Below are 27,088 nucleotides of genomic sequence, written 5' to 3' on the forward strand. Positions count from 1 at the left end.
ACTGCCGACCTGGTGCATCTTGTTTAGCATCTTGCGTATCCTAGGCTTTAAAAATGTTAAGAAATAAAAATGGAACACGTGGGGTAAAAAATACATCATAACTTCAAATATTCATTCGCAGTTTGTATAGAAAAATGGACAGAATCACAGAATTAAATTGCTAGAACTCCATAGAATAAAATACAATTTGACTTGTTTAACCACAGTGAAAAAGTAGCTCTGATAATAAATAGCAAAAGACTCCTGTTGCTATAAATCAGCCTATCCTCCAATTTGCTGTGAACAACAACTCCAGAGTTGCACTAATATATTGAATACGGCCTGGAGTTTCCACTAGTTTGCGCAGTTTTTCTCTGCATAATTCGGCCGCAATCGGCCAAACCAGTGCAAAGGATCGAGAAATTTCTAGAGCAAGTTACGTCCAGTGCAAGTCGAGTTTCCATGGTCTTTTGTGCTAGGTTAAAAAACATTGCGCTGGAAGCCGGCCCAGCCCACAAAACTAGCCACGCCTCCAAACCAAGTTAATCACCATTGTGAGTTTTCCACTGATTGCTCCTGTTTGCGGGCCTTCGAAGAGGCTCTTAAAATGTAGCGTTTTTTTATGCGCTAATAGGCACCTTTTAATAGCTTTTAAATATTTTTTAAATTTACTAAGGAACTAACAACTGTACACCAATGAAACTAGTATCTGGTTCTGTAGAGTTTTTTAAAGTCATTTTCAGTTATTTAAAATCAGGTTACTCATGGGTGGTGGATGAGACACTCTGATTAAAAATGATTTTTTTTGTAATAAACTCATTTTCAGCTGTATTAATAAAAGTGCACCAGGTTATCACTCTTAAATATATCAAGAAATATATATATTTTAAAATTACATTCTAAAACGCTGCCCGATTGCGCTGGTTCATGGCAGATTTTACGTGCGGCGATATGCAAATGAGTTTGAGCGGAAATTTGAGCTAAAAAAAGCACTTTGTAAAACTAGTGCAATTTGTGCCTGGATTGCCGATGCGCGCCTGTACATCTGTACACACTTAGGAAAACGATTCTAAACTGCTGTGTGCTTCTGTAAGAAATCACACAACACCAGGTTATAGTCCAACAGCTTTATTTGAAATCACAAGCTTTCGGAGCGCTGCTCCTTCGTCAGGTGAAGTGGAGAGATGCATAAAAACACAGCTTATATAGTCAGAGAATAATGTCAGATGTTTATAGGTAATCTTTCTAACTGCCATTTATCACACCTCGGCAGAGAGATAATCACAGCAATCAAAGGTGTAAATGGTGTCCAAACAGGTCAGTCAGGAAAACATTACATCAGAGAACAATAAGGTGGGGTCACAAGGGGTCAAATGTTGCAGATGCTGGGGTCTGTAGGAAAAACAAAATAACAGACAAAAAACATTTTTTTTGCTGGAAATCACAGCAGGTCCGGCCGCATCTGTGTGGAGAGAACAAGCCAACGACGACTCGAGTCTGGATGACCCTACGTCAGGTGGGGTTACATGTAGCGTGACATGAACCCAAGATCTCGGTTGAGGCCGTCCTCATGGGTGCGGAACTTGGCTATCAGTTTCTGCTCGACGATTTTGCGTTGCCGTGTGTCTCGAAGGCCGCCTTGGAGAATGCTTACCCGAAGATCGGAGGCTGAATGTCCTTGACTGCTGAAGTGTTCCCCGACTGGGAGGGAACACTCCTGCCTGGCGATTGTTGCGCGGTGTCCGTTCATCCGTTGTCGCAGTGTCTGCATGGTCTCGCCGATGTACCATGCTCCTGGGCATCCTTTCCTGCAACGTATGAGGTAGACAATGTTGGCCGAGTCACATGAGTATGTACCATGTACCTGGTGGGTGGTGTCCTCACGTGTGATGATATCTGTGTTGATGATCTGGCATGTCTTGCAGAGGTTGCTGTGGCAGGGTTGTGTGGTGTCGTGGTCGCTGTTCTCCTGAAAGCTGGGTAATTTGCTGCGAACGATGGTCCTCTTACAAATTGCCAGTTAGCAAACAGGAATGAAAACTGTCAATCATGAAGTTCAAAAAGCAGCTAATTAAAGATAAGCAGTCAGCAACAGCTACCAATAAAAGAAAGAAGGGGCTAAAGATTCGATTAGACCTGAAGAAGGGTGTGGGGATTGCGATACGTGATCGGCCCGCGCCCGTTGAAAGTGTGCAGGCATTCGTGCCAATCAAGCTTTGTTCTGGTTGGTGTTGAGCATCTTGAGTGTCGTTGGAGCTGCACTCAACCAGGCAAGTGGAGAGTATTCCATCACACTCCTGACTTGTGCCTTGTAGATGGTGGAAAGGCTTTGGGGAGTCAGGAGGTGAGACACTCGCCGCAGAATACCTAGCCTCTAACCTGCTCTTGTAGCCACAGTATTTATGTGGCTGGTCCAGTTACATTTCTGGTCAATGGTGACCCCCAGGATGTTGATGGTGGGGGATTCAGCAATGGTAATGTCAAGGGGCGGTGGTTAGCCTCTCTCTTGTTGGAGATAGTCATTGCCTGGCACTTGTATGGTGTGAATGTTACTTACCACCAATCAGCCCAAGCCTGAATGTTGTCCAGGTCTTGCTGCATGCGGGCATGGACTGCTTCATTATCTGAGGAGTTACGAATGAAACTGAACACTCTGCAATCATCAGCGAACATCCCCACTTCTGATGTTATGATGGTGGGAAGGTCATTGTGAAGTGGCTGAAGATGGTTGGGCCTAGGACACTGCCCTGAGGAACTCCTGCAACGATATCCTGGGGCTGAGATGATTGGCCCCCAACAACCACAACCAGCTTCCTTTGTGCTCGGTATGACTCCAGCCAGTGGAGAGTTTGTCCCCCTGATTCCCATTGACTTTAATTTTACTAGGGCTCCTTGATGCCACACTCGGTCAAATGCTGCCTTGATGTCAAGGGCAGTTACTCTTGTCTCACCTCTGGAATTCAGCTTTTTTTGTCCACGATTGGACCAAGGCTGTAATGAGCTCTGGAACCAAGTAACCCTGGCAGAACCCAAACTGAGTATCGGTGAGCAGATTATTGGTTAGTAAGTGCTGCTTGATAGCACGGTCGAAGACACCTTCCATCACTTTGCTGATGATTAAGAGTAGACTGATGGAGCAGTAATTGGCCGGATTGGATTTGTCCTGCTTTTTGTGGACAGGACATACCTGGGCAGTTTTCCACATTGTCGGGTAGATGCCAGTGTTGTAGCAGTACTGGAACATCTTTCTTACGGCGCTGCTAGTTCTGGAGCACAAGTCTCCAGCACAACAGACGGGATGTTGTCAGGGCTCATAGGGGGGAAAAATTCGGTTGGTTGCGCCACCCATTAGCGCCTAAAGAGGTCGAGAAGTGGGGCGCTAACCAACTAGCGCCCGGGCGCAGCGACCCCTGCGCCTCTTCCCATATTGAGCGGACATTTAGCGCCGGCGCTAAACCGTAGCGCCCGCTCACCGGCGCATGCATATCATGACGTCATTTCAGTGTGCAACGCCCTTGGGGCGCCCCGGACCGGAAATTCACTGGCGCTCCCCTCCGTTCCGCCTGGCGCTAACAAGGACAGGTTACCTGGAACATTTCCCAGTCGCTGTCAGGCTCGGGGGGCGCTATTTAAAGGGGACTGTTCTGGATTATTAGTGGTAGTCATTTTTGGACCACAACTTCTTTGAGAGAGAGCGAGAGTTGCTCAGCTACACACGGAGAGCCATTTCTGCAGTGAGCCAGCGCTGGCAGAAGAACTTTAGCCTTCTGAACATCACTTTGCAGTTGGTGAGCTTCTCAAACGGCATAACTTTCAGTGCGCATTTACTATGGGGGCTGCATTGGATGGGAACGTCGTGCTTCTCAATCATATTGACAGGGCACAGAGACGCAGGGATAGAGTGGCAGGCATGGCCAGACGGAGGAGGGCCTACAGACGTCGCCACACGAGACCTTACGCTGCCAGGGTTTTCCGCCAGCAGTTTTCATATATCAACATGTCGGAGGAGCAGTGTTTCCGAAGGCTGCGCTTCAGTAAGGAGGTGGTCACGGAGCTCTGCCACCTGCTTCAGCCAGATCTGCAGCCTCAACTAAGGTGCAGGACATCTCTGTCGGTGGCTGTGAGGATCACTGTGGCTCTAAACTTCTATGCAAGCGGCTCCTTTCAGCCGCTACTGGGGACATTGCCAACATCTCACAGTTCGCGGTGCATTGCTGCATCCGTCAAGTGACTAATGCCCTCTTTAAAAGGAGACGGCAGTACATCTCCTTCCCGATGACCTCGGACAAGCAGCGAGAGCACGCAGAGGGCTTCGCAAGGATAGCGGACTTCCCCATGGTGCAGGGCGCCATTGACTGCACGCATGTGGCTTTGCGGGCGCCTCTGGAGAATGCGGAGGATTTCCGCAACCGAAAGGGGTTCCATTCTTTGAATGTGCAGCTGGTCTGTGACCACCGACAGCTGATACTCGCTGTGAATGCCCACTTTCCAGGCAGCAGCCACGACGCTTTCACGCTGCGCCAGACTTCTGTGGCAGACCTTTTCAAGGCCCCAGCTCACACATGAGGCTGGCTTCTCGGGGACAAGGGCTATCCTCTGTGCCCCTGGCTGATGACTCTGCTCCGTTCACCCAGCACCCCTGCTGAAGAACGTTACAATGAGAGCCATCAAGCGACCAGGAACATCATTGAGCACACAATCGGCGTGCTGAAGCAACGGTTCCGCTGTCTGGACCATTCCGGAGGAGCCCTTCAGTACTCACCTGAGCAAGTCTCCCACTTCGTGGTTGTGTGTTGCATGCTGCATAACCTGGCAATCCTCAGGACCCAGCCAATGCCACCAGACATTGAAGCACCAGCAGAGGGGGAGGAGGAGGAGCAGCAGCACCAAGACGGGAGGGAGGCACAAACTGCAAGGGCCATCCGTCAGAGGCTTATAGCAAGTCGCTTCTAGGCCCCTCTCAGGGAATGCTTGCTGCCATTCCAAGAACATGAATGGAACCGTTCTGCTAAACCTAAGCCGGTCAAGGGCAAAATTTGTGCAAAGAACAGACATGGCCATTGTGAATAAAGAAAGTTGTTTATTTAAGAAAATGTGCTTCCTTCCCACATGACAAAGCAATGGCAACAAAAAGCAAAACAAACAGACTGCCACATAAGTGACTCTCACACCCGGGAGACTGTCCAAAACATAACTAACATTCAGACCAGCAACCTCGGCCTTGAATGAAACAAATAACAGGAATCAGCAGCACCTTCTACTTTTTCCCCCTCGATGGTGATCTGCTTCCCTTTCGGCATTGGCCAATTCCCGCCCTGCAGCTCCTCCGTAATGGGACCCCAGTGGCTGCAGCAAGGCTGGGGGAGGGCTGCTGACTGTCCGAAACTGCAGATGCCCCTGAGGGACGGCCTGGACGAGCTCTGGGCCTGGAGGGCCCGGCTGCTGAATGCTCCAACTCTGCATGGGCGGCAGCAGTCTGTCCTACAGGTGGTGGCAGCTGCAGTGGATAAGTGCCAGTGGTGGCATCAGGAATGCTGTCATCCTGAGAGCGGACAGCAGCTCCCTGGTCGGCCGACACACTGGCACTCTGACGGAGCAGCACCGCAGCATGCGCAGCAATCGGCTGGTGCACAGATTGCTGGCCTGCTGTGGTGCGGCGAGGGCCCTGGGGAATCCTGCCCGATCCAGCGAGGGTGGCAGTAGTCAGTGCTCGCGTGGCCTCAATCTGCGTCTGCATGAGACCAGCGAGTGACTGCGTGGCAGCACTCAGCATTTGCGTGGCAGGTGCCATTGCTTTGCTGAAGCCCTGGACCACCCTTGCCAGTGCTGTGCTGAAGTCCTGCACACTCCTTGCCCGTGCTGCGCCGAAGTCTTGGACACTCCTTGCCAGTGTCTCAATGGATTTGGGCATCCTTCCCACTGCAGCCATGAGTTCAGTGTGCCTCAGCCCAGCCTGGGCGCTCATTTCAGCGAGGGCATGCACCTCTTCTGCGGTCTGTGCAGCAGCACTCGGGGCCCGACTCGCCCTCCGGGGAGACGGCCCCCGAGCTTCCCTACCCCCCTCGCGTTGCTGCAGGCCGCTGGGTCCTGGAGCTGGATCCTCCTCAGAGCATTCCCCCCCACTCCCCTCCAGGGAAGGAGTCTCCCCAGTCTGGAGATGGGCTGGCTCGCCTGAGGGTTGAACGGATGGTCCGGCTTCCTCCTCCTCGTCGCCTCCGGAGTCAGTCGCAGTGGCAGCTTGAGGGCCCGCCTCCCGAGCTGGTGATGCAGCATCTGAAAGCAGGGAGGTTCAAGAGTGGCTTTAGCGAAAGGACAGGGTAGCAGCAAGGGATGCATGAGTGCTGCAGTGCTCTGAATTGGGTCGAGAGTGAAAAAGCATGCTGGTGTGGGGAACAAGTGGAAGGAGAGAGGTCAAAAAGGTGATGACCTTACCATCGCTGTCCACAATGGGGTCGGCATCTCCAGAGGCGACGGGGCCACTCATCCGGCTTGCGACGATCTGGTTGACTCGCTCCTCCAGGTCTGTAAGGGTCTGCAGGTGAGGCCGGCCGAAGCTGTTGCCTGCGGTTACTCGCCAGCTTGGCCTGCAAGAGAAAGGACTGGGTGTGATGAAACATGCTGCCCTGATCTGGTATCACATGCCTCCCATGGTCGAATAGCCCTTACATTATGCTGCCCTGATCTGGCATCACATGCCTCCCATGGTCGAATAGCCCTTACATTATGCACTGAGCTGAATGTGCGTGTGTGTTTCCAGAAAGGGCCATGGGTGCTGGATGACAGCTGGCCATTGGGGCTTTGCACACCCTCTGGCCATAAAGTGAGGTGCAGATGGAGGGATAAAGATGATTCTGAAAAAGGCACTCACCCTGATGACCCGAGTGAGGCCGTTGAACATCTTCCTGCATTGCACAGGAGTCCTCGGAACCATGCTGCTGGAGGTGACTCTTTGGGAAACCTCCCTCCAAGCTCTGCGGTATTCGGTGTGTTGAGGCCTCCTGCCATTCTCCGGGTACAGCACAGATCACCGGCGCTCCACCGCGCCAACCAGAGCATCCAATGCCCCCTCGCTGAAGCGCTGCGCTCTCTCCCTGGCCCTCTCCATGTGGTTGAAGTTTTACCCGCCACAGGTAGGTTGCCGCCGATTTTGTGGCCTACAAGGCGCAGAGTGTGGCTGCAGATGATAATCGCTCCACCCCTTTAAGAGCTGGCCGGCACCAGCGTGTCTGGGTGAAATCGATAATTGACAGCACCTGCACTGCGCCCGCCCGCGGAGAAATTGCGTCGCGCCGCCGGGTTAACGCCTTAAGATTATCGTGCAGCGCCTGATTTAGCGCCGCAATCACCTTCAGGGGCGCTGCAACCCAATATCGCTCAAGGTGGCGATAAATTGCGCCTGGCGCTAAACTTTGCGCACCGCCAATACTAGCGCCCCAAACGGGGCGATACCGAATTTCTCCCCCATAGTCTTTGCTGTATCCAGTACACTCAGCCATTTCTTGATATCACATGGACTGAATCGAATTGGCTGAAGACTGGATTCTGTGATGGTGTGGACCTCAGGAGGAGGCCGAGATGGATCATCCACTCGGCACTTCTGGCTGAAGATGCTTGCAAACGCTTCAGCCTTGTCTTTTGCACTCCGCCATCATTGAGGATAGGAATATTGATGGAGCCTCCTCCCGTTAGTTATTTAATTGTCCACCAGCATTCAGGACTAGACGTGGCAGGACTGCAGAGATTTGATCTGATCCGTTGGTTGTAGGATTGCTTAGTTCTATCAACAGCTTGCTGCTTCCACTGTTTAGCATGCATGTAGTCCATTATTTACAATGAAGAGCTAAAACATGGTTTGTGTACCTTTGTTTATATAACCCAGGTGATACACCTGTGCTTTTTGGTTTCCTGAGAAAATGGCTATTTTATGAACTTGATAGTCAGGTAGGCCTCAGAGCAGCGGCGGCAGGCAGGCGGACCTGCGAGGGAACGAGGCGGCGGTTTAAAAGCGGCTCCGAGACCAGGTAGGCGTACTAATCTGCAGTCTCCGAGCTCAGAGGGAGGGAGAGAAGTAAAAAGTAATCGAAGTGTGACATCACCAGGAAGCAGGTAAGTGATTGGTTGGTGACTATTTCTCTCTTTTTAAACTTTAACTCTGTGGTTTACAGTTTCTAAGGTCTCTCTGGTGTAGCGGGGACTGTTGGTAAGCCATTTAACTGTAGTGTAATTGGTGGGATTGATTTGATTTAATTTAATTTCAACTAGCTGGAGGAGCCCGGCTTTGCCAGGGCTGCTTTGGGCCGGGTGGTTTAAATCGAGTCCCAGGCTTTGGGGCCTGTCTGTCCCTGTGTGAATCTGCTGCCAGGCAACATTTCTACCTTTTTAATAGCTTCAAAGATGAAAGTGAAAGTACTTATAAAACGTTTTTGGTAAATGTTATGTAATTTTTAAAAGAGATACTAACTTTTTCGAAGCTGAATTAGCAGATTTTGAGCTGGAAGTAGTGAAGCAATGGCTGCCCGATGCCTGAGTTGCAAAGCATTAGTCCCGCCCACAGACGCAGCGATTGGCCAACCATCAGGCGACTGAACTGTAGGATTGGTCAATCGTGCCGGCACAGGATTGGTCGACCTTGACGTCAGTCAATCAATGCTATTAGCAGATAATGAGTTTAATTTTGAAGGTTTTTTGCATAACGCGCGAACAATTTTTGTCCGACCGAAAAGTAAATACGCTTATGACGGTTCTGGAATCGTAAGCTTTCTTTCGATGTAACGCACGTGTAGGTACGCTCTATAACTTTCGAGTTTATTGAAGACAGACAGACAGACGGAATGACAGAAGAATCCTTTTATATATATATAGATTAATTAAAGGGTAAGTCATGGCAGGACAGCCCAGCCACGTGGTATGCTCCTCCTGCGCTATGTGGGAACTCAGGGACACTTCCTGTGTCCCTGACAACTACGTGTGCAGGAAGTGTATCCAGCTGCAGCTACTGACAGCCCACATTGCGGCGCTGGAGCTGCGATTGGATGCATACTGGAGCGTTCACGATGCTGAGGACGTCGTGAATAGCACGTTTAGCGAGTTGGGACACACCGCAGGTAGAGGTTGGACAAGCAGAAAGGGAACGGGTGACCAACAGGCAGAGTACTAGGCGCAGGCAGGTAGTGCAGGGGTCCCCAGTGGACATCCCCCTCTCAAACAGATACACCACTTTGAGTACTGTTGGGGGGGATGGTTTATCAGAGGAAGGCAGCAGCAGCCAACTTCCTGGCACCAGGGGTGGCTCTGCTGCACAGGACTGGAGGAAAAAGAGGGATAGAGCTATAGTAATAGGGGATTCAATTGTAAGGGGAATAGATAGGCGTTTCTGCGGCCACAAAAGAGACGCCAGGATGGTGTGTTGCCTCCCTGGTGCAAGGGTCAAGGATGTCTCAGAGCGGCTGCAGAACATTTTGGAAGGGGAGGGAGAACAGCCAGTTGTCGTGGTGCATATAGGTACCAATGATATAGGTAAAAAGCGGGATGAGGTCCTAAAAGCTGAATATAGGGAGTTAGGTAAATTTAAAAAATAGGACCTCAAAGGTAGTAATCTCAGGATTGCTACCAATGCCACGTGCTAGTCAGAGTAGAAATAGAAGGATATTTCAGATGAATACGTGGCTAGAGGAATGGTGCCAGGAGGAGGGATTCCAGTTCCTGGGACATTGGAACCGGTTCTGGGGGAGGTGGGACCGATTCAAACCGGACGGTTTGCACCTGGGCAGGGCTGGAACCGATGTCTGAGGGGGTGTGTTTGCTAGTGCTCTGGGGGAGGGTTTAAACTAAGATGGCAGGGGGTTGGGAACCTGAGCAGGGAGACAGAGGAAAGGGAAACAAGGATAAAAGCAAAAGAAAGGAAGGAGAAAAACAAAAGTGGCAGTCAGAGAAATCAACGGTTTAAATCAAACATGGCCACAGTAAATAATAGGTCTAAGACCGTTAAAAAAACAAGCCTGAAGGCTTTGTGTCTTAATGCGAGGAGCATTCGTAATAAGGTGGATGAATTGGCTGCGCGAATAGAGGTAAACGAATATGATTTGGTTGGTATTATGGAAACGTGGCTCAAGGATGGCCAAGGCTGGGAACTCAACATCCAGGGGTATTCGATATTCAGGAAAGATAGGCAAAAAGGAAAGGGAGGTGGGGTAGCATTACTGGTTAAAGAATGGATTAACACAATTGTAAGGAAGGATATTCGCTCTGATGATGTGGAATCTGTATGGGTAGAATTGAGAAATACCAAGGGGCAGAAAATGTTAGTGGGAGTGGTATATAGACCTCCAAACAGTAAGGCGGAGGTTGGGGATGGCATTAAAAGGGAAATTAAAGAAGCGTGCAATAAGGGCACAGCAGTCATCATGGGTGACTTTAATCTACATATAGATTGGGCTAACCAAATTAGTAACAATACTGTGGAGGAGGAATTCCTGGAGTGTTTACGGGATGGTTTCCTGGACCAATATGTCGAGGAACCAACCAGAGATCAGGCCATCTTAGACTGGGTGTTATGTAACGAGAAAGGATTAATTAGCAATCTTGTTGTACGAGGCCCCTTGGGTCGGAGCGATCATAATATGATCGAATTCTTCATTAAGATGGAGAATGAAGTAGTTGACTCAGAGACTAGGGTCCTAAATTTAAATAAAGGAAACTACGATGGTCTGAGGCGCGAGTTGGGTAGGATTGATTGGGGAATGTCACTCAAAGGGTTGACGGTGGATAGGCAATGGCAAACATTCAAAGACCGCATGGATGAACTACAGAATTTGTTCATCACAGTTTGGCACAAAAATAAAACAAAAAAGGTGACTCAACCGTGGCTAACAAGGGAAATTAGGGATAGCATAAGATCCAAGGAGAGGACATATAAATTTGCCAGAAAAAGCAATAATCCTGAGGATTCGGAGCAATTTAGGATTCAACAAAGGAGGACAAAGGGATTAATTAAGAAGGGGAAAATAGAATATGAGAGTAAGCTTGCAGGGAACATAATAACTGACTGTAAAAGCTTTTATAGATATGCGAAGAGAAAAAGATTGGTGAAGTCAAGCGTAGGTCCCTCGCAGTCAGAATCAGGGGAATTTATAATGGGAAACAAAGAAATGATAGACCAACTAAACACATATTTTGGTTCTGTCTTCACAAAGGAGGACACAAATAACCTCCCAGAGATGCCGGGGAACATAGGGTCTGATGAAAGGGAGGAACTGAAAGAAATCCGTATTTGTAGGGAAATGGTGTTAGGGAAATTGACGGGATTGAAGGCCGATAAATCCCCAGGGCCTGATAATCTACATCCTAGAGTAATTATGGAAGTGGCCCTAGAAATAGTGGATGCATTGCTGATCATCTTCCAACATTCGATGGAATCTGGAACAGTACCCATGGATTGGAGGGTAGCTAATGTTACCCCACTATTCAAAAAAGGTGGTAGAGAGAAAACGGGGAATTACAGACCGGTAAGCCTGACATCAGTAGTGGGGAAAATGCTAGAGTCTATTATAAAAGATGTAATAGCAGAGCACTTGGAAAACAGTGACAAGATCGGACAAAGTCAACATGGATTCACAAAAGGTAAATCGTGCTTGACTAATCTATCGGAATTTTTTGAGGATGTAACTGGTAAAATAGATAAGGGAGAACCAGTGGATGTGGTGTATCTGGACTTTCAGAAGGCCTTCGATAAGGTCCCGCATAAGAGATTAGCGTGTAAAGTTAAGGCGCATGGGATTGGGGGCAAGGTATTGACTTGGATAGAGAACTGGTTGGCAGACAGAAAGCAAAGAGTTGGAATAAACGGGTCGTTTTCCGAGTGGTAGGCAGTGACTAGTGGGGTACCGCAGGGATTGGTCCTTGGACCCCAGCTATTCACAATATATATTAATGATCTAGACACGGGAACTAGATGTAATATCTCCAAATTTGCAGACGACACAAAGCTGGGTGGGCTTGTGTGCTGTGAGGAGGATGTCGAGAAACTCCAGGATGATTTGGACATGTTGGGTGATTGGGCAGAAACATGGCAGATGCAATATAACGTGGGTAAATGTGAGGTTGTCCACTTTGGTGGCAAAAACAGGAAGGCAGATTATTATCTGAATGGCAATAGATTGGGAGAAGGGGAAGTGCAACGAGACCTGGGTGTCCTTGTGCACCAGTCGCTGAAGGTAAGCATGCAGGTGCAGCAGGTGGTTAAGAAGGCAAATGGTATGTTGGCCTTCGTAGCGGGAGGGTTTGAGTACAGGAACAAGGATGTCTTGCTGCAGTTGTACAGGGCCTTGGTGAGACCACATCTTGAGTATTGTGTGCAGTTTTGGTCACCTTATCTGAGGAAGGATGTTCTTGCCATGGAAGGAGTTCAGCGAAGATTCACCAGGCTGATACCTGGGATGGCAGGAATGACGTATGAGGAGAGATTGGGTCGATTGGGCTTGTACTCGCTGGAGTTTAGAAGAATGAGAGGTGATCTCATTGAAACTTATAAAATTCTGACAGGACTGGACAGACTAGATGCAGGAAGGATGTTCCCGATGGTCGGGGAGTCCAGAACCAGGGGACACAGTCTAAGGATAAAGGGTAGGCCATTTAGGACAGAAATGAGGAGGCATTTCTTCACCCAGAGAGTGATGAACCTGTGGAACTCTCTACCACAGAAGGCGGTGGAGGCCAGTTCATTAAATATATTCAAGAAGGAGTTGGATATATTTCTTAAGGCTTAAGGGATCAAGGGGTATGGAGAGAAAGCAGGGACCGGGTACTGAATTTGGATGATCAGCCATGATCTCATTAAATGGTGGAGCAGGCTCGAGGGGCCGAATGGCCTACTCCTGCTCCTATCTTCTATGTTTCTATGTCTGTCTTTTGAGATTTAAAACTGGCAGTGTTGGCTTGATCTTGATGAATTTATGTGAGGCACTAAACAACACAGTTGCTTTAACTACACACAGCTGACTCCCATGCCTGAAACAAACAGATAGCGATAGAAAGAACAAAAGAGCTAACCAACAGTATGCAGAGTACCCGTGTGGAAGGCTAAGGTTCAGTTTTGTAGTCGTAAAATGGAAGTTCCTACTCTCCCTGTGACAAATGTGCAATGTTTCAGGTTTCTCCACATGTGCGTCCTCAATGCGCAACAAAGTGATGCCCTTGTAGCTGGCAGATCTGGCTCTCTATTTAAAAAAAAAAAAAAAAAAATTCAGTTTGTTTCTTGGAGCCCTGCCCTGAGTCCTGGCTGATAGCTGTGAGCAATACCACAGGAAATCCCCATGTAAAATATAAAGTTCTTCGTTATAAGTTCCTTTATGCTGAGTTTAATATAACAAAGACGATCTTCTGATGTCCTGGTATGTTCTGGCAGTCATAAGCATTTATATGAAAGGGTGTATCAAGTTTGAGTTGAAAATTAAACTTTATTCACATTTATTTATTTTTATAACCTGTTTTTTAAAGTAGTACAGTACATGGTAAATTCAAACAGAATTTTCTATTTTTAATGGATTAGGGAAATAAATAGTTCTAAATGCCTAAAAAAAATTGGGGGATATGCCAAACTGTACACACATTCTGTCACTTGCATAAAAAGAGTATTGTGTATCAAACAATATTTTTATGAGCCATTTTAAACAGAATGTAGACATGTGCAAGAGCTGCGAACACAATTAGCATCAAGCAGATAAATCCGACTTTAATCCTGTTTACGGTCTGCATCAGACAGATGTGCCAAGATTGATTCAGACAAGGCCTCAGCTTACAGTAGTGTTTCAACCTGCAGTGGTCCGTTATATCTTTGTTGCACCTCTGTTTAATGACTAAGTATTAACAGTACTATTGTTAATGCATACTGGTCATGTTTGTAGTTGTTGACTCTAGGTAGGGGATCATTTTTATTTCCAGTAGTCAGTTGAAGGAGATTATAGTTATTCCTTGTAATTAAATCGACACGTTTTAAAGGAACAACAAAGGTAGAGGGCTACTAAGGAATCTTAAATAACATATTTAAAGGAAGCACATAAATCCTATTCAAGAACAGATGGGACTCGAATCCTTACCAAATAATACAAGAAGGGCTGTTGGTCCCATCATCCCTCAAAATATCCCAACTTTCCTATTAGAGCGTTAAGCTGCATTTTGAGTGTCCCTAATTTTTTTTTGTTCCGACTGCCCTGCCTGGCAGATTATTCCTAACATTATTACCCTTTGTGTAAAGAAATTCATCATAATATATGTTTTAAATTTACTTTCCTTTAATTTAAATTTGTTCTCTGGTCTTACTGTTCTGGTTTGAAGAAAACAAGAAGGAAGAACTTGTAGCACTTTCCATGTTATCAGGGCAATTCAAGCCAATGAATTACTTCTGAAGTGTTGTCACTTATTTTTAGGCAAATGTGCCAGCCAATTTGCGAACAGCCTGTCAAATTCTTTTTTTAAAGTGCAAATAAACAACATCATAAGCAATTTCAACATTATCTGTAACATCCTTAAAGAAGTCGAGGAGTTTTGCCACGTTTGCTGCATTACTCACCTAGCCTAATTTAAAATGGTCTGAATTTATCTTGTCTATACCATTTAATATTTTATATATCTTGAAGAGGTCTCGCCTTAACCATTTTTTCCCCAGACTGAAGAGCCTAAGTTTTCTAATCTTTCCTCATAGCCTGTCACTTTTATATTTGGAATCATTATTGTTCTCTACATTCTCTCCAGAGCATGTATTTTTTTTAGCATAATGACCAGAATTGAATACAGTTGTTAAAAATGTGGGTCTTACCTTAAATATTTTTTCAGGTACAGTAGTGTTAGTCACTCCTAATAAATGATCTAACCATTTTATGTTTAAGAATGTGCCTGTACTGCCCATTATCTAACTATGATAATGCAAACAGGGTGTAACTATATCACCCCCTCCTCTGACGTGTTGTGAAATGAATATTTGTGACATTTGCATGTGCCGCCATGTGTGTCTTTTGAAGATGAACCGAGAAAATTTATTCCACAGGAAGTGAATGTAGAGCAACCAAATGATTGGACTCACTTAATTCAATCTGTACAGCTTGTCTTTGTGTAATCATAGAATCATATAATGATACAGCACAGTCAAAATTCTGACGAAGGGTCTTTGACCTGAAACGTTAACTCTGTTTCTCTCTCCACGGATGCTGCCTGGCCTGCTGAGTTTTTCCAGCGTTTTCTGTTGTTATTTCTGCTTCCTTCCTTGTTTGGCTGGAAACACACTGAACAAGAAAGTTCTCTTGTACACATTTCAGGAATTCCTCCCCCTCTTTGCCCTTTACACTGCTACTATCCCAGTCTATATTAGGATAATTGAAGTCCCCCATTATCACTACACTGTAGTTCTTGCATCTTTCTGTAATTTGCCTGCAGATTTGCTCCTCTATCTCCTTTATACTATTTGGTGGCCTATAGTATACGCCCAGTAGCATAATAGCTCCTCTATTGTTAATTCTAATCAAATAGAGAGCTTTTGACAGACAATTGGCCTACTCCTGAGGTCGCCACCATCACAGACACCAGTTTTCAGCCAATTCAATTCACTCCATGTGATATCAAGAAATGGCTGAGCACACTGGATACAGCAAAGGCTATGGGCCCTGACAACATCCCGGCTATCGTGTTGAAGACTTGTGCTCCAGAACTAGCCGCACCTCTAGCCAGGCTGTTCCAGTACAGCTACAACACTGGCATCTACCTGACAATGTGGAAAACTGCCCAGGTATGTCCTAGCCACAAAAAGCAGGACAAATCCAATCTAGCCAATTACTGCCCCATCAGCCTGCTCTCAATCATCAGCCAAGTGATGGAAGGTGCCCTCGACGGTGCTATCAAGCGGCACTTACTCACCAATAACCTGCTCACTGATGACCAGTTTGGGTTCTGCCAAGACCACTCGACTCCCGACCTCATTACAGCCTTGGTCCAAACATGGACAAAGGAGCTGAATTCCACAGGTGAGGTGAGAGTGACTGCCCTTGACATCAAGGTAGCATTTGACCGAGTGTGGCATCAAGGAGCCTTAGTAAAACTGCAGTCAATTGAAATCGTGGGGAAAACGCTCCACTGGCTGGAGTCATACCTAGCACAAAGGAAAATGGTTGTGGTGGTTGAAGGTCAATCATCACAGCCCCAGGACATCGCTGCAGGAGTTCCTCAGGGCTGTGTCCTAGGACCAACCATCTTTAGCTGCTTCATCAATGACCTTCCCTCCAACATAAGGTCAGAAATGGGGATGTTCGCTGATGACTGCACAGTGTTCAGCGCCATTCACAACTCCTCAGATAATGAAGCAGTCCATGTCCGCATGCAACAAGACCTGGATGACGTTCAGGCTTGGGCTGATAAGTGGCAGGTAACATTTGCGCCACAGAAGTGCCAGGCAATGACTATCTCCAATAAGCGAGAGTCTAACCACCGCCCCTTGACATTCAACGGCATTACCATCGCCGGATCCCCCACCATCAACATCCTGGGGGTCACCATTGACCGGAAACTTAACTGGACCAGCCACATAAATACTGTGGCAACAAGAGCAGGTCAGAGGCTAGGTATTCTGCGATGAGTGTCTGATCTTCTGACTCCCCAAAGCCTTTCCACCATCTACAAGGCACAAGTCAAGAGTGTGATGGAATACTCTCCACTTGCCTGGATGAGTGCAGTTCCAACAACACTCAAGAAGTTTGACATCATCCAGGACAAAGCAGCCCGCTTGATTGGCACCCCATCTACCAGCTTAAACATTCACTCCCTCCACCACCAGGGCACCGTGGCTGCAGTGTGTACCGTCTACAAGTTGCACTGCAGCAACTCGCCAAGGCTTCTTCGGCAGCACCTCCCAAACCCGTGATCGCTTCCACCTAGAAGGACAAGGGCAGCAGGCGCATGGGAACACCACCACCTACAAGTTCCCCTCCAAGTCACACACCATCCTGACTTAAAAGTATATCGCCGTTCCTTCATCGTCGCTGGGTCAAAATCCTGGAACTCCCTACCTAACATCACTGTGGGAGTACCTTCATCTCACGGACTGCAGCGGTTCAAGAAGGCGGCTCATCACCACCTTATCAAGGGCAATTAGGGATGGGCAATAAATGCTAGCCTTGCCAGCGACGCCCACATCCCATGAATGAATTTTTTAAAAATCGCTGCCGAGTGCCTGGAACCAGGGACCCACCAATACAATGGATGTGGGGCATTAAATCATTTACTGAGACAGGATAACAAATTGCTTAGTTTTTGGGGAAAAAAGCTTCAGTGCCTAGGTTATTAGCATTTTAACTATCTGCTTTTGTTTTAAACTAATGTGAATACACTTTGCTTAGAAGTCCAACATTTAAATATAACTCTCTGCCAAAGCCTTTCTGTGGAAAAAATGGTCACAAAATCCTGAAACGTGACAACAGCACTCTAAGTGAATTCTGACTAGTGCTTTGTAAAGCCTTGGCATAATCTTTGGAGCCTCGTATCATACTTCTGCTTTTATATCCCAGACATACATTCATGTTTTAAAAACCAGCTCAAAGCCGTCTGTGCTACTCTTTTGTAATTGGCAGCTCGATTACTGGGGCGGTGGGAAATCCAGTGGGGCTTCCGCGATTTAATAGCAGCCTGCACTGCTTAAAGGGGAAGTATCTTTGCTTAATGTTGCCTTTTGTACTGCTGGATTTTTGGAAAATGACTGGTGGTGCACAAAGCTGTCACTTATCTACTACTGTTTTCCCTTCCCACTAAGTGCGACCCCTCATCCATCTCTTTTCCAGAACCATTGCAAGTCTCGGGCCTAGCTGCAGCAGAGGAAAAGAATGACAATCCTCCGGAAGATGCACCATCACTCCCTAACCCTTGAAAGCACTAGCTCAAAAATCAGCACCCTGCATACTGTAGAGTCAGTGACTAATTTAGTTTGAGCACTGGATCAAAGGGACTCCCTGCAACAATTATCCCCAGCTTGGCATTGTGCCTCTCTTGAAGACTCTGCTTTCTATTTTATGAAACAACTTATTATCCTGTACTATGTTCTACCCTACATTCCATGGTTTTAAGTCATTTAGTTGTCTTTCATGTAGAACGTTGTAGAAAACTTAAAGTCTGAATAAATAACGTCATAGGGAATTTCATTATCTACTTTATCTGTAACATTCTCAACGAAGTCAAGGAGGTTTGTCAGAGAATTATTCCCTTCTAAATCCGTGATAGCTATTTCTTGTTATTAAATGATTGCTTTCCATGTATTCTTCCAGATTACTCCCGAAAATGGTTTTCATTATTTTGCGTGTTGCTGTTAGATCAATGAACCAGTGACTGTCGAAGTCTAATTTGTCATCCTTTTTTAAAAATAGGTGCTGACAAAGGAGTACTTCATGACCATTGTCATTGCCTTGCTAATTTCCTCTCTAGTCTCCTAGGGAATGCCATCTGGCCTATGGGATTTGTTAGTCTTAAATCCCTTAATTTATAGAGTACTTCTGCTACACTGATTTCTAAATCCTCCAGTATATTGGGTGTAGTACATAAATTGGACAGCAAGTTAGTGTTATCCTCTTTGGCAGATTCTTCTAGAAAATACTCATTTAATATTTTAACTTTTATCTTTTAGAATTTCCCCTGTATTCTTTTACTGTTACTAGCAGACTTTCCATGATATTGGTCACAGTAAATCAAAACGTCTTGGGGATTCTGTTGGTCTTCCGTTGTAATACTTGGGGAAAACCAGCAGAGCCCTCAGGGAAATAATGGAGACCTGATTGCGCTGAACCAGGTATCTGCCATTTCTGGGAGCTTCCTGGCTACATTGTATGAGGTGGAAAGTTGAGCTTATATGATCCGAATGACAAAAACTAGTTTTGCAATTTAGATATCTAAAAAGTAACTTTGAAAATAAATAGAACAAAACTAATCAGTTTTGCTTTATACAGATATGAGTATAAATTAAAAGTGTTAATCTGCAACTTACTTATGTTTATGCTGGAATTGCAAAAATAATTTTGGTATTCGGTTCATGTAAGCTTGGCCTTCCAGTATTTGACGTCAAGCCTAGCATCCAATTTCATTTTGAACACTTTTAATGTTTGACTACACTACCTTACCTGACAGATTATTCCAAATATTTATGTCCCAGTTAATTTCTGTTAATTCAATCTGTTATTCCATTGATGTCTACCTTCCTAAAATCAAATATTTTTGTTCTAGTCCTCACAAATTTTGATTGCCAGATGATCTCAAAATGAAATCATTATGTGGCCACTAGTTCTGATAAAAGCTCATCAGCCAGAAACGTTAACCTTGGCCGGGATCTTACCTGAAGAGGCGCTTTGGGGGCGGAACTGCTGCCTTTCGGGTTCTCGTCCCGCCCCCAGCGTTGTCCGACGTACAGACGCTATTTTGCGTCAATTGGTCTTGGTAAGCCCGCCCTGCGGGCTTGCCGGCCAATTAAGAGAAAGCCGGATTCAGATGACGTCAGTTGATGATGCGTCATCTGCCGGTTTTCTTAAAGGGGCCACCACCATTTCTTTTTGACATGATTTTTTTCAGTGTTTGACAGCATTGAGGTGCTGCAAACACTGACAATCACTGTACAAAGGTGAGCCCTTGCATCCAAGCTCTCCAATGACTCTCCTTAGGCTAAAACAGATGGCAGTTGCAGGTGAGGTTACAGAAGCAATCTGTCACTGGTGAGAGAGGTTCTCCCAATGAGGTGGGACTACACAAACACGTCAAAGCTTGTCACGTACAGAAAATTCTAAACACATTAAAAATGACTTTCCCAACATTTTCTTACCTCTGCAACTCACCAGTGTCCCATTTGAATCCTTCACACCACTTCTGCAGCTGCACACAAACATTACAGTAGACCCACAGCACACCACACTTACCCTGACGGGGTTTCCCGACGTCGGGAAGCCCGCAGTAGAAGTGTCAAAATTGGAAAAAGCCACTTAATTGCCTGTTGATTGATTGGAGGTGGGTTGGAAGCGGGTTCGGGGCCCGCTGCCAATCTTTTTGATTTTGCCAGCAGTCCCGCCTCCAAACCCGACCCCTGAGCACCAGCAAAATTGCCCCCGATGTGTTTCTCTGTGTTTCTCTCTGCACAGATGCTACCTGACCTGAGTATTTCCAGAATTTTCTGTTTTATTCCATATTATGGATGTTGTTCTGCTTACTTATAAGAACAAGACCTCCTACTGTGGCAGTGTATGTTTCACTAGTACTGAACGCTATAAAGAACAGTCGCTGAAAGCCTTGTTTATCCAGTTCCACGTCTTTTAATTGTGCACTTTGTATGATGTGAAATCTTGCAGTGGCACAGTAATTAAATTATAACCTTACAAGAAGCTAAATGCATTGTCAACCAGTACTACCAAAAAACAGACTAACTGACTGTTTAGCTCATTTGTTTGTGTCACCTTGCTATGTCAACTGGGTGTGGTGTTTACCTACATACAACAGTAATTGCACCTCAAAAGTAATTCATTGCTCGTGAAATGCTTTGAGATATCCTGGGGCCATGAGTTGCTTTATAAATGAAAGTTCTTTCCTTCTGGGAAAACAAATAGCTAAAGATAGCAATATTTACAGAAATTAAAACAATCGCTTAAATATTGCAGAATGGTTTCTATAATTTAATGTTTATGAAAGGCTTAACATACAAATTTATAACACAAATTATATGCTATATTTAGCATAGAAACATGGGAAAAGAGCAGTTCCAATCTGGAGTTAGCACTGACACAGGAATAGTGGGCTGAATGGCCACTTGCTGTGCTGAAATATTTATGATTCTGTGTATGATTCTCTGACATACTATAGCAATGTACAGTAGGTGTACAAACTCTGCTACCACTTGTGTAGCCTGTACGCAATGCAATTTAAGAATTCAACACGGTTATATAAAATGTATGGTGTATCAAATGAATACACAATCATTATACAAATCATACAAAATAAATAATACTACATTATTTCAGTTATTTACCCAGCCTCCTGCTCCATCCCAGCCTGAACCCTCTACTTGTTCCCTCCCATCTGTTTTCATGTATGAATGTTGTAGCAGCCTACGTCCAACATGATAATCACTGTACACGTTGACTGCCACCTTGCTTTAAAAAGGCAAAAGATATAAACTGAATAAATCAGTAAAGCAATCTGTGAGACACATATCCAGAGAGTGTCAGATATACAGTAGAAAAGAGACACAGGAGAATAGAGACTTGCAGAAAGACGGGGAGAAGCAGTGAGAGAGCAAAAGACAAAGAATTGAAGACAAAGAGAGACAGACAAAATAAGAATGGGAAACCAGCAGGAAGACAGTTATCTTTGTGACCAATGCCATATCAGATGATGAAATAATATAAATGGTGACTTACTGATCTGTAAATGGCAAAATAAAATGTCTTCCTGAGAGTGATGCTATGTTTTTGATACAGGTGGTGATAAAGTGATTTCTCAACATAAGGCGGAATTTGTGGAGCTGAAAGAAGTGTTTGCTGTAAAGATGAAACGTCGACGATCTGCGGGACAACAAAAAGGAGGAATTCTGTTAGGAATCACCATCTTTGTATGCATTAACAAGGGAAAAAATAAGCTCAAAGACCGTGCTATTCATCTAAGCAACTTAAGTGAAGACCACTGTAACATTTGGTTTAAATATTTGAAAGACGTTCTGAATGGTAAGTGAAAAGACTTGGTATGACAGATACATACGTAGGTATAAGTTATGACCGAATTACTTTGATACAATGCCCAATTACCTATTGAGTTGGCCAGTTTTAGAAAATGTGACAAAATGTAATATATCATAGCTGTGGCATACTTTATTAACTCATCACCAAAGCAGAGGAGAATTGTAATGGTTATGTAAATATGTTCCTTTCTGGCTGTTCATATGGTATAATTTCATGAAAATTATCAAACCAAGAAAGTCTCCTAAAATACATCCTATTTAATGATTCAAAAAAGCTTCAGTAATGCTGTTATGTTATTGTGCTTTTGGATTCTAAATTCAGTGTATACTATATAAAACATTAGTTCAACAGTTTGCAGTCTGTGGATTCGGAGTCTCTGCGCAGAGGAGGTCAATGCAGCTGTGTTCCCTTATGCGCGCCTCGCTTTTTATTCTGGCTTCTACCTGAAGCTGTTGCTTCACTTCAGAATAAGACTTGCTATTCATATCATCATAGAATGATACAGCACAGAGGGAGGCCGTTCTGCCCATCGTGCCTGTGCCGGCTCTTTGGTAGAGCTGTCCAATTAGACCCACTCACCTGCTTTTTCCCCATATCCCTGTAGATTTTTTCCCTTCAAGTATTTATCCAATTCTCCTTTGAATTTTGCTATTGAATCTGCTTCCACCACCCTTTCAGGCAGTGCATTCCAGATCATAATAACTCGCTGTGTAAAAAAAAAATGTTTACTCATATCATCTCTGGTTCTTTTGCCAATCACCTTAAATCTGTGTCCTCTGGTTATCGACCCTTCTGCCACTGGAAACAGTTTCTCCTTACTTACTCGATCAAAACCGTTCATGATTTTGAACACCTCTATCAAATCTCCTGTTAACCTTCTCTGCTCTAAGGAGAACAACCCTAGCTTCTTTTCAGCTCATCTGCTGCTGAAACCCTCACCCATGCCTTTGTTACCTCTAGACTTACTATTCCAACGCACTCCTGGCTGGCCTCCCACATTCTACCCTACATAAACTTGAGGTCATCCAAAACTCTGTTGCTCGTGTTCTAACTCGCACCAAGTCCCACTCGCCCATCTCACCTGTGCTTACTCCCCTACATTGGCTCCCGGTTAAGCAACGCCAAGATTTTAAAATTCTCATCCTTGTTTTCAAATCCCTCCATAGCCTCGCCCCTCCCTATTTCTGTAATCTCCTCCAGCCCTACAAACCCCTGAGATCTCTTACGCTCCACAATTCTGACCTCTTGAGCATCCCCAATTTTAGTCGTTCCACCATTGGCCGCTGTGCCTTCAGCTGCTGAGGCCCTAAGCTCTGGAGTTCCCTCCCTAAAGTTCTTCTCTCTACCTCTCTTTCTTCCTTTAAGACACGCCATAAAACCCACCTCCATCTGCCCTAATATCTCCTTATGTGGCTCAGTGTCAAATTTTGTTTGATAACACTCCTGTGAAGCGTCTTGGGACGTTTTATTATGTTAAAGGTGCTACAGGAAACTTTCTGATATCCGGCAGTGACAGGACCGAGCTGGTGCCGTACCATCAAAAGTGCCGGACATACCAGCATAATGTTGAAACATACGGAACTGAAAAGCTCCGTGTGAATCAACAAACCCTGTTGCTTAGCAACAGCTTCAAAACAGTCGGCTGCAGCTGCAAGCGTCTCTAGCTGAAGCTGTTGCTATAGCTACAGACCTTGCAGTGCCTGACTGGGGAAAAAAAAAGCAATGAAAACCAAAAAAAACTTATAGAAAACGGCTCCTGATTTTTGCCGTTAGATCGAGTATTCCGGACATATAACCTCCTGGATAAACCAAAGTTTCCTGTATATAAATGCAAATTGTTGTTGTTGTTCTCCAGTCTCTCCATATAACTGAAGTCCTTCATCCCTGGTACCATTCTAGTAAATCTCTTTTGCACCCTCTTTAGGAAGGATGTCATGTCAAGGCCTTAAAGTGTAGTCCCTAGAATTGAATACAATACTCCAGCTGAGTCTTAACCAGTGTTTTATAAAAGTTTAGCATAACTTCCTTGCTTTTGTACTCGATGCCTCTATTAATATACATAGAAAAAAATAGGAGCAGGAGTAGGCCATTCGGCCCTTTGAGCCTGCTCCGCCATTCAATATGATCATGGCTGATCCTCTATCTCAATACCATAGTCCCCTCTCTCCCCATACCCCTTGATGTCTTTTGTGTCTAGAAATCTATCTCCTTAAATATATTCAGTGACTTGGCCTCCACAGCCTTCTGTGGTAGAGAATTCCACAGGTTCACCACCCTCTGAGTGAAGAAATGTGGTTGTAGGGAGGAGCAGAGTTATTAGACACAGATGCATAATTGTTAGCAGTAAAGGAGGCTGTGAAATTTTCTGACTTCACAAAAGTGGATACCAATATTAAAATATATTGAAAAAGATTGCACTAGTTGATCTCATGAATAACAAGAAAACTTTATTTTTGGTCTGTTTTACTTTATGTGAATGGCACAAATGAATTTAATCTGGTTCTTATATATAAAGATAATAAGTAAGCAGTCATATTGTAATTTCTGATAGATAAGTTGTCTCTGCCTCCAGATTTGTTGAATAAAAAATAAGTTGAACTGTGTCCTTGAATAAAAATAAGTAACAAACACACCTTGAAAAATAGCCTTTCGACAAACTTTACTGAAAATTTCCTTTCTCAACTATTTATCCACTTCCTTTTTAAAAGCTACTGTCATCTCCCATAGCATTCCTCATGGTAAGTCACAGAATATGCTGTTTTGTAATGATCAGGAAGTTATCAACCAAGTGTGATGAGGAAAAAGTTACTGGAAGTGTGACACTTTACAGGAAGTGCATGCTAATTTCAGAATATTAGAAGGGTACAACTAATTTGAAATGTAATGTAGGGGTAGAAAGTCAACTATGTATGCAACAGTTTTCTGAGTATTGTTAATTTGGTCAGTACAATAGAGAAAACACTGAACACTGCTTGCTTTTTAATAACTGGAGAGATAGACAGTAATGCAATATTATATAGAATGTTCTCAATTTTAGAGTCTGCCATTATTTAGTGAACTGCAATTAATCACATTGAGCAGCACCTCACATTTTTTACATTTGTTGTTCACGGTATGTGACTTTGCTCCATCCAATTTCTAATACTTATTACAGATTGACTATTTTGGCGGAGAATGGGGCTAAAGAGGTCAAAGAAACAGCAAAATAGTTACTTGAACATTATTTATTTTGTCAGATTATTCAATATTAAAGAATTTGATGCAGTGTACTAAGCTATTTTTGGACAATTAAAAAATAATTAAAAGCACAAAGCCAACAGATAAGCTACTTCTATTTTATCTAATATAAAAATCCATGGGATCCAAGGGAAAGTGGCATGTTGGATCCAAAATTGGCTCATTAGTAGAAAGCAAAGGGTAATGGTCAACGGATGTTTTTGTGACTGGAAGGCTGTTTCCAGTGGGGTTCCACGGGCTCAGTACTAGGTCCCTTGCTTTTTGTGGTATATATCAATGATTTAGACTTCAATGTAAGGGGCATGATTAAGAAGTTTGCAGATGATACAAAAATTGGCTGTGTGGTTGATAGTGAGGAAGAAAGCTGTGGACTGCAGAAAGATATATGAGTGTATAAAACACTAGTTAGGCCACAGCTAGAGTACTGCGTACAGTTCTGGTCACCACATTACAGGAAGGATGTGATTGCACTAGAGAGCGTACAGAGGAGGTTTATGAGGATGTTGCCAGGACTGGAGAATTTTAGCTATGAGGAAAGATTGGATACATAGATACATAGATACATAGAAGATAGGAGCAGGAGTAGGCCATTCGGCCCTTCGTGCCTGCTCCGCCATTCGATGAGATCATGGCTGATCCTTTAATTCAGTATCCCGTCCCCGCCTTCTCTCCGTAACCCTTAACCCCTTTTGCCCGTAGAAATATATCTAATTCCCTCTTAAATATATTTAATGAGCTGGCGTACACTGCCCTCTGTGGCAATGAGTTCCACAGGTTCACCACTCTCTGAGTGAAGAAATTCCCCCTCATCTCTGTCCTAAATGGTTTAGCCCTTATCCTTAAATTATGTCCTCTAGTTCTGTTCTCACCCGCCAAGGGAAACATTCCTTCTGCATCCAGTCTGTCTAGACCTGTCAGAATTTTATACACTTCTATGAGGTCCCCTCTCAATCTTCTAAACTCCAGTGTGTACATCCCTAAACTACATAGTCTCTCCTCATAGGTCATTCCCGCCATTCCTGGTATCAGCCTGGTGAATCGCCGCTGCACCCCCTCCATGGCAAGAACATCCTTCCTCAGATGAGGCGACCAAAACTGTACACAGTACTCGAGGTGTGGTCTCACCAGTGCCCTGTACAGCTGCAGCAAGGTATCCCTGTTCCTGTATTCTAACCCTTTTGCTATGAAGGCCAGCATACCGTTTGCCTTCTTGACCGCCTGTTGCACCTGCATGCTCGCCTTCAGTGACTGGTGTACAAGAACACCCAGGTCTCTCTGTACTTCCCCCTCTCCCAATCTATTGCCATTTAAATAATAATTTGCCCTCCCGTTCCTGCACCCAAGGTGGATAACTTCGCACTTGTCCACATTATAGTGCATCTGCCATTTATCCGCCCAATCGCCCAGTCTGTCCAAATCGCTCTGGAGCTTCCTGGTCTCTTCCTCTGAGCCCACCCCCCCTCCTAGTTTAGTGTCGTCTGCAAATTTGGAAATGCTGCATCCGACTCCCTGATCCAGGTCATTAATGTAAATTGTGAACAGCTGGGGGCCCAGGACAGATCCCTGTGGTACCCCACTTGTTACTGCCTGCCATTCAGAAAATGAGCCGTTTATTCCAACTCTCTGTTTTCTATCTGACAGCCAGTTCCCTATCCACGCCAAAACTTTCCCCTTTATCCCATGAGCCTCAATTTTCCATGCTAATCTTTTATGTGGGACCTTATCGAAGGCCTTTTGGAAGTCCAGGTACACCACATCTACTGGCTCTCCCCCATCTATTCTACCAGTTACTCCCTCAAAAAATTCCAATAGATTAGTCAAGCACGATTTACCCTTTGTAAATCCATGGATAGGCTGGGGTTGTTTTCTTTGGAACAGAGGAGGCTGAGGGGAGACTTAATTAAGGTGTATAAAATTATGAGGGGCCTAGATAGAGTGGTTAGGAAGGACCTACTTCCCTTAGCGGAGAGGGCAATAACCAGGGGGCATAGATGTAAAGTAATTGGTAGAAGGATTAGAGGGGAGTTGAGGAGAACTTTTTTCACCCAGAGCATGGTGAGGGCCTGGAACTCGCTGCCTGAAAGGGTGGTGGAGGCAGAAACCCTCATCCCATTTAAGAAGTACTTGGATATGCA

General features: G+C 45.0%; 1 protein-coding gene across 10 annotated transcripts in view; it reads left to right on the forward strand.

Moving 5' to 3' along the window:
• cerkl (CERK like autophagy regulator) overlaps positions 1-27,088 on the forward strand; it is a 270,368-nt gene that overhangs the window by 86,274 nt on the left and 157,006 nt on the right. For 9 of the 10 annotated variants that reach the window (XR_015078153.1, XR_015078154.1, XR_015078155.1 and 6 more), the window contains exon 2: positions 21,459-21,701. The exons of the other annotated variant lie outside the window; for it this stretch is intronic. Coding sequence is in view for 6 of the 9 variants with exons in the window: in XM_085985970.1 (XP_085842096.1) it covers positions 21,459-21,701 (243 nt within the window). In the remaining 3 variants the exon portion in view is untranslated. The remainder of the gene's footprint in view (positions 1-21,458; positions 21,702-27,088) is intronic. 10 annotated transcript variants of the gene reach the window in all.

Source organism: Somniosus microcephalus, chromosome 4 (assembly GCF_052327205.1).
Source record: "Somniosus microcephalus isolate GS21.2 chromosome 4, FLI_Smic_1.0, whole genome shotgun sequence".
In the NCBI taxonomy this organism is placed as follows: Eukaryota; Metazoa; Chordata; class Chondrichthyes; order Squaliformes; family Somniosidae; genus Somniosus; species Somniosus microcephalus.